At 33.3% G+C, this 8,893-nt stretch overlaps 1 protein-coding gene across 1 annotated transcript; it reads right to left on the reverse strand.

The window, feature by feature from the left end:
* Window positions 1–304: 304 nt before the first annotated feature.
* LOC115706639 (calcium-dependent lipid-binding protein) lies at window positions 305–8,121 on the reverse strand. Its single transcript, XM_030634350.2, has 12 exons — window positions 7,708–8,121; window positions 7,460–7,586; window positions 6,473–6,574; window positions 6,326–6,376; window positions 5,029–5,149; window positions 4,106–4,227; window positions 3,918–4,016; window positions 2,912–2,992; window positions 2,742–2,827; window positions 2,017–2,242; window positions 1,198–1,362; window positions 305–1,030 (listed from the first exon to the last, which is right to left on the reverse strand). Exons 2-12 carry the CDS (start codon window positions 7,562–7,564, stop codon window positions 611–613), a joined length of 1,578 nt encoding a protein of 525 aa, XP_030490210.2. The 5' UTR covers window positions 7,565–7,586; window positions 7,708–8,121; the 3' UTR covers window positions 305–610.
* Between the last annotated feature and the right edge of the window lie 772 nt (window positions 8,122–8,893).

Genomic DNA, 8,893 nt, shown 5'->3' on the forward strand with positions numbered 1-8,893 from the left:
ACAAGATGTAAAAGTAAATTAGTGAAAATAAATTGAAAAGGTGTTCTGGTGGACATTGATGGATGCATTTTTTTGGGACTAATTTTTTAACATATGAAAAATTCTTTATATTGAAACTCCTATTATGAATTGTGAGTATCTACCACCATATCGTACCCACCGACCACTGATTTGGATGTGCATTCATTAGTGGAAGTCTCTTAGACTCAATTTCGTTCCGTGTAGATAATGCACTGTGTTCCAAATTTATGAATTAAAATAGTTCTCAAATAATAATTGAAAAAAATAAAACTGAGTCGCTTCGTTTTTGTTCAAATTAACTTTATTTGGATTTTGAGTCCAAAAATACATACAAAAAAAGAGTGACAAATAAAAAGAAAATCAATAATAGCTATTTTTACAACTTCTAAAGTTTTATTACACAATGAAAGATGAACATAAACAATAACAAAATGATACATACTTTTAACTATTCATAGCCATGACATTTCAAATTGGCAAGACAGTGAAAAATCTATGAACATAAAAACCAGCTTAAAACTGAATTCAATCTGATATTTAAACAAGACATAAACAATGATCCATTTGCACACTCCAGCAGCAGCTGTGTTTAGTCCTTTCTAGGTTTTACACCGCCATTTTCTTGGATGCTGCTCACAGGAGTTGTGGAGCCACTTTTCCGATTGCTGGATTGTCCTGTGATGGTCCTTCCCATGAACTTCCCTGCTTTGCTAAGGCCACTTCCCACAGCCCCGAGCCCACTCCCGACCATTCCAACACCAGCACCAATTCCACTTCCCACCATCCCAACTCCAGTGCCAATGCCACTTCCAACCATCCCAACGCCAGTGCCAATGCCAGTACCAACCATCCCAACACCAGACCCAACCAGTGATGCCGCTCCATCAAGAGCATCCATCGTGCTTCCTATAACTCCCTCTGCTTTAAGTTTCTTTCTTTCTTCCAAGATTCTTTTCTCTTCATCCACTGCAGCCAGCTGCTCATCCTTGTTGAATTCATGGTACAAAACCTGAGGAAAGAATCCAATTTAATTAGCATATAGTATTGGAACTTGATGAGGTAAGAAAATCCACCTGTACAACATCATTAAGAATGAGTTACATAGTCAAGTGTTTTATCAAAAGCCACTAAGACTAACTGATCCCAAAAATAATAAAATTTAGTTTCAAACCCAACCTTAATTGTAACAGTTCCTCTGTCCTTCTTGTCTTTTACTTTCAGAGTGTCAAGTGATGGCAACAATCTCAGCTCAAACTCTTTCAAAGTTTCTGCTTCTAGCTCAATCAAAGGTACTTTTGCAATTCCTAAGCGCTTATCTTGCCCAATATCCTGATCAAAAACCTGTGTTTACAAGGAGTAACTTTACTGAGACAACAAATTATAAAACCCATAACAGAAAGTAATCAGTTACTAGGAAAATTTCAACCAGCATATCAGATCAAGCATCTAAAATGTAATTTAAACTAGATAAAGACACAAGATTCCACAACCATTTGAGCATCCTACTTCAGATAATACAATGCTTGTGCACTTAATCTGTGTTTGTATTGCGCATCACAATACTTTCTCCAAATTTTGAATTCATTCAAATAACCATAATACTGTTTTAGCTCATAGAAAAAAAAAAGGAATTTTTTTGGCTCAGAGTAAAATACTTTTAGCTCATACGGAAAAAAAATGGAATTTCTTGGCACAGAGTAGAATATATAATCTCTTCATGAAAAAGATACAAACTGCACCCTACAATGATTTCACTACAGGTTTTTTAAAATAGGCAACTTCTTTTTGAAAAGGAAACCCTTAACTAGTTTTTCAGGTTTGCCTCAAATGACGGATGTGCTCTCTTTCACACCAGTTCTCTAAGATGAGCAATAATTTAAGACATTACAAATAACTAATGAGTAGACATGTTTGGAAAGGATGCATTTGGATGACAGAAGGGTAGAACAGTGTGAATAAAGGATGAGAAAGAGCACAAGATTAGTAATATATAACCTCAACAATAAGTGACTGAGTCTCCTTGTCTTCTGCAATCATCTCGAATGTTTGATTCCAAACAGGATTCAAGTTGTTATCGATAACCTTTGTTTTAACCTTAAACAGAGGTCGTATATGCACGACCACATATGGATCAGATTTTCCAATCATTTCCATGTTTTTCAAATTATTAGCTTTTACTACTGTTAAGCTAAGTTTTCCCTGCGGTTTCAGCTCCAAATCGCTGCATAAAACAAGACACATTGCATATATTAGAAAAGAGTAAATGTGTAATCATGCACAAATAAGTCAAACCAAAAAATATAAAAGTGTATATATATGATCTAACGTGCACTAAATTTACAAACGTACACCAAGGGTTCTTTGAAGATAAATTATTCGTGCAAATTTTTTTTACTACAAGCAACTAAATGTTTAATATTATTTAATAAAATAAAATCCTCCAACAAACAAGACAAAATATTCTTACTGAGAACAAAAAACACCTGATCTATTTCTGTGGTATTTTACTAATGTTTCCTTATTGTCCGTAATCTAGGTCTTTCCATACACCTACGTGAAAGTATGAAATTGCACTTATCTAAATTATTCATTTAAGATTATATTATCTAAGAAATAAAGACATGTAGGGCCACACACATGGTTGTAAGAGACTAAAAGGATTATATTTGTTCTAAAAGTTGAGGTTAATGATATAAATCAGATATTGAGTACATGACTACCTTGTATCAACAGGAAGACCACCAATCGGAACGACAATCCTGTGAGGCCATTGGAGCATATCGGTGACAATTGTATTAACAGTGTCCTGAGAAATATTTGTGGATGACATATTAGTCTTAGAAGCACTGATAAATGAATCAGAATATATGGAAGTTTATAATATACTTACATCAATCATATCTGAAATTCCAGGAAGGGCCGTTAAACTTCCACCAACAGCCTTCAGAGTATAATCAATTCTAGGCTTTGGCTGATGAATGTATAAATATAGTTAGTCACTTTTAAAATGCTCATCTACACCTGTATTGTCTAATCAAAAGCAGACTATGAAAAGTAAGCAAGTCTTTGATAGCTACTTGCAGGAAAAGGTAAGCAAGTCTTCCATAACTACTTGGACGAAATTCATACTCGTTCATCCCTTCTATCATTCAGTTAAGTAAAATAGTATAGCCAATGCACATCGATTAAAGTACATATTTTCAGTCTAATGTTCACATGAAGTCTAAATTGTAATATTCTTACAAGCGTATCAAAAAAATGCTGAATTAACTAATTATACCAAGGAATAAAGAAGCATTGATTGATCACTCAAAAAGTTTGCGTACTGTGGCTGCTTAGCAGATATAACAAAAATAAAAACATCATCCGCAAAATATTAAATAACATTTAAAAACTATTTGTATGTTCAAACTCCTTTCAAAACTTTCATATTAACTTTCAAAACTGTTCATCAATATGCATGTAATTGAGACCTTAAATAGGAAAATCTGAGATTTTTTTTATTTATAAGAAAAAATAAAGATTGTATATAAATAAAAAGAGAGCCAAAAGGTGATAAGGTAGCATCATAAAGGAAGAAAAAAATGTTAGAAAACATTAAACGTTAAAAAGATAAAAAAATATTAAATTATGAGAGCCTTGGGGAAAGAAATTTACTCCAACGTTTATGCCATTCTTTGTTGTAAATGATGTTGGACAATTTAACTAATAAAAGCCATATCTACAGAAAAAAGCATCTAAGAAAGATTGAAAAATAAATGATTTGAAAACAGAACACAAACCATGACCATGGGAAAGCATCTAAAAGGGAATGAATTAAGCTAGGAAAGAGAGACAGGTTTAATATACTCAGGGATATGCAAGCAGGGAATAAGCTCAAAATTTAAAAGACATACGTCAGAGAGCAGGGCAACAACAACAGCAGAAATGCAAGGGATTTCTTCAGTAAGTTGGAAGATGACCCGAATAACAGTAAAAACTTGAAGATCCTTCAACTGCAGCAAATGTTATTGCAAAATATTCCAATCACAATTCGCTATGTATAAAGATTAATTGACAGTTGAAACAAAATTGATGCAATGACCTGAATTGGAATTGAAGCAACCATCGCAGCTTCAACACCTAATATGATGCTCGGATCACCACCCCACTTGAAATCAATGTCCATTATGATCTGGCCTTTTTTATGACTCTGGACACGAATACCTGCAATGATTGTTTGTCCAAGAACAAATGCTTTTTTAAAACAAAAGGGAGGGAGGGGAGCGCATAGAGTAACATGAAAAAGTGAATACAGCAGATAATCTGAGTAGCAGATAATCTCAAAATTAGGAGGAAACAGCAACAGTAAATTCATATAAAAGACATAGTGGTCTCAAAGGACACATCAATTGTCATTAATTATTCAATATTACGTTGAACATTTGTTTCTGGAGTGTAATTTTATTCGATGCTTATGGAGACATGTGCTAGAGGAGTTTGAGTTGGCTTGGGTTATGCCAAGGTCCGTACCACAAATGATAGCTTCTAAGTTAACTGGCAGCAAACGCAGAACAAAGCTTTGGAAAACTGTGATATTAGCAACAATTTGGGCCGTGTGGCTCGAAAGAAATGCCAGAATTTTTGAAGGGGTTGTCAAATCAGAAGAGGTTGTGTGGGAGACAGTTAAATTTTGGACAGCTACTTGGGTCTTTAGAACCAAACATTTTGAGGATCTGTCCTTTCTAGACTTATGTAGAGAATGGAAAACATTTTTATAAGCTTCCTAGATGCTATCTGTAACCAAGGTTTTCCTCCGCCATAAGTGAGGTTTATAAATAAATAATGTGAAGGACCCTAGATAAATATAATCAATCACTAAAAGTAGGAATCTTTTATTAAAGCCAAACTCAGATCAAACAAAAATCCTTAATAAGTTTGAGCAGGAAGTTTTAGCATAATTGGGACTTGCAGTCAGAACAATTAAGTTAGAGAGATATAATAGTGGAACTAGTTATGGATTTACACCTTCAATTTTGGGTGCTACACGACCCAGAGACAATTTGCTAAACTTTAATGAAGTAATTCCAGGAGGTCGGTATTCTTCCAATAATGGTTCAACGGATTCTTTAATCACCATTTCTCCTGCCTGAGAATAAATAGCATGTTAGTTTGAAACACTGAAGTTTACTAAGCTACTTAGTTTTATTTATTTCATCTCATCCTTATCTTTATGCCACCTAACTCCCCATTTTTTCAGTCTACTTTAGTTTACATTATTCAATTGAAACAACAATATTTGCATTGCATGATCTAATAGCTTATGGTTCATATTATGTATGTACAAGAAAATTACGAAGGTGAACTAGTAAATATTCTACACAGAAAAAACTAATTAAGATATTCTATCCATAAGAATAGCAAAAACTTGCAATATGTAATACTACAACCATATTCTTTGGGAAATCTTTCCGTGTCAGAATAGGATTTTCTTTCACTGTGAATATCTCATCATCACCTATACAAAGTGTGCACGTGATTATATGATTTCTTTAAACAAAAGTTATTTACATAATATATCTAACTAGTAACTTGTCCGAATTCCCTTGAAATCCTCTAACTTAGGCTACAATGTACCCCCATAAGTAGTAGCCTTTAGCTGCATTGCATGTCCTATATCGCAAAAAAACCCCCAAAAAATGCAGTATGAACTACTTGTCCAAAACATAGCATCAATTCCATATACAAAGAAACCAAAAAAACTTTACAAGAAGTATAGATAACACAAATCTCCTTCAAAGAAAACTATATAATAAACTATTTGACATAAAATAGGAAAGACTATATAATATTCTTTGAGAAATCTTTCCATGTCAGAATAGAATTTTCTTTCACTGTGTATATCTCATCACCACCTATACAAATTGTGCATGTAATTATATGATTTCTTTTAACAAAACTTATTTACTTAATATATCTAACTAGTAACTTGCCCGAATTCCCTTGAAATCTTCTAACTCAGGCTACAATGTACCCCCATAAGTAGTAGCCTTTAGCTGCATTGCATGTCCTATATCGCGAAAACCCCCCAAAAAAATTACAATATGAACTACTTGTCAAAAACATAGCATCAATGCCATATACAAAGAAACCAAACAAACTTTACAAGAAGTATAGATAACACAAATCTCCTTCAAATAAGACTATATAATAAGCTATTTGACATAAAAAGGGAAAGACAGGCAACTTTTTCCCTAAAGAGATAGAAGAGAAATTTGCATTCAGCGGTATATAACCATTGATAGAGGATGAGAAAAAGTCTTACATCTGCAATATATGGCCACAATTTACTTAGTTGCTTGTTCAGCCATTTCACCTGAGACAGCCAACCAATTTAGAACCATCAAACAATAAAAATTATGTTCAATTAAAAAGTTTCATAATCAAAAGTGAGAAATAAAGAGAAACCAACTTGTTCAAAGACAGGGAAAGATATCCATTCAGGAAAATTATCCCCACAAATTTTCTTCAAATCATCTCTGCTGAGGGACCCAAGGAGTTTAATATCAACTGCCTGCAATGATACAAAATATTCAGAAGGGAAAATATAGGAAATACCTAAAATAATTACGGCTGTCCATGGATCATCATCACTAATAACTTCATAATGCATGCATCTCACGCTATAACCAAAACTACCCTCACGAACAATCTTAAATGATTCAATCTAGCTCAAGAACCAAACTCCAGCCACCAATTTATGGATTTAGTGCGCCACTTGGGTCTAGCTCAGGATGGGTTGGTGTGTTGAGTAAGAGATATCGGTTCAAACTCCAGCACGGGCTAATTTCACTAATAGCAATAACAAAAAAGTAACTATTTCTTATCTTCAGCTAAGAAGCCCCAGATAATAAAATACACAGTAATATTATTCTTCCAGCATCCCCTCAACCATTTCCCACTAGCTAAGGTCCACACCAGCTTCTGCCTAATACCTATACTCTCCAGTATGAACCTTTTCCTCCTGAAGGTAATTATATTCGTGGTACCTTTTCAAGTAAAGAAACACTGTTCCCGTAAGCATCCATATTTATTCAGACTATCTACTACTAGTAGTAACGCATGTTATCATATTACATGAAAACGTAGAGCAATAATAATTGCATTGGCATTTCTTCGAACGAAATTCTCATTTTTCAGAAGAATAATGAATGAAAAATCAAGCCACCCCCAAAGCAACACAGCCCTAAAACAAGACCTTAGTTCTAAATTTCACATATTCCAAGGCAAAATAGAAGAGTAGACTCAAAGCTTCATTGCATTCCTAACATGGAAACTTGAAATTCTAACATGGAGAATCAATTAAAGAAAAAAATAATAATGAAAGAAAGAAAGAGATAAGAACTGTAGACACTAATTTTATTTGAAAATTAATCCGTAAAAGAAATTCCGCACGTACCTTAGCAATTCGCTTGGTGCTGCGTTGCCTCATCATGTGACTCCATCCAGCCATTAACAAAATCCCCAAGATCATCCCCATGAAAATCCCCGAAATCAAACCCATTTTCTCAGATTCCAAACGCAACCTTCCCCCAAACCAAAACAATAACAATAAAGATAAAAATTCAACACAACAATAATAATAAAAAAAAAATTGCAATCAAACAAACGATGAAATCGAGAAAAGGAAAAAAATAGGGAAGTTACCAGTGAGAAAGAGAGTAAATTAGGGATCAGAGGAGAGAATACAATGAATCAATGAATGAGAAATAAAGACGAAAAAGAAGAATAGCATTTATGAATGATTCGTTTCCTCCATTCTTGTGTTTCTCTTTCTCTCTCTCTATATCTAATAAGTGGGAGATAGTTCTTTTTTTTTTAATCGGCGTTTCTGGCTTAAAAGGCCCCTCCCAAAACGGTGTCGTATTGATTGTCACTCTCAGAGAAGTTCCTCCTCCCTCGGTCTTCCTCCGCAAGATTATTTTTGGGTTTCGATTCGACACAAAACTGAAAGCATTCAAGATGAGTAGGCCAGGCAGGCGAGAGACTCTATGCCTTAATTACATTCTCTTTTTTTATTTATTATTTTTCAAATTAATAATAATTAATTTTATTTTGGCTTTATGCTTTCGTGTCATGACCGTTTAGGCCGTTTATTGCCTTAGTCGAAAATTAAATAAAATTATCATTTCTTTTAAATGGTGATGTCCAAAAAAAATAAACTTTTATAGTGGTGATTGTAATGTCTAACAACGATTCAAACCCAAATATTTTCTTGCTGAAAGAAAAAAAAAATCCAAATATTTTTCATATACGGGTCAAAAGACCGGAAAGTCAATACCCTTGACTCTACGTCTCTACCCTTTACGTGGATCTTTTCATTTTTTTTGTCGGCCATCTTCTTTTCCATTTCGAAAATAAATCTATTTAATAAAAAAGGACCTTTCACTTTCACAGTGAAATGTTTCACTTAAAAAGTTTTGTATATACGTTTTTTAATTTACAGTAAAGCTCCCATTAATATAATTACACCTGCTTATTTATTTATGAATGAACGTTTATTAGCTTGATTAAATATATTAATTATAATCGTTTATCCCAAAAAAAAAATATTAGTCATATATGCATTGAAAAATGTTATTTTTTAGCCAGATTATTAATGTAGTTTATCGAGGAATCGAGATCGAAGTATTATTATATATATTTCTTCCTTTCATAAGAATTTTTTTTTTTTTTGCAGCATTAATTTGTTAAATATTCATTTTGATTTTATTATGCAATGGAATATCATCAACTTATGCAACTAGTAGCGTATAGTAATATTTAACTATGTACTCATTTTTAACCTACTGTATTAGTTATTTTTCTGAATAATGTTCGAATATTTTATGCA

Source organism: Cannabis sativa, chromosome 1 (genome assembly GCF_029168945.1).
Source record: "Cannabis sativa cultivar Pink pepper isolate KNU-18-1 chromosome 1, ASM2916894v1, whole genome shotgun sequence".
NCBI lineage: Eukaryota > Viridiplantae > Streptophyta > Magnoliopsida > Rosales > Cannabaceae > Cannabis > Cannabis sativa.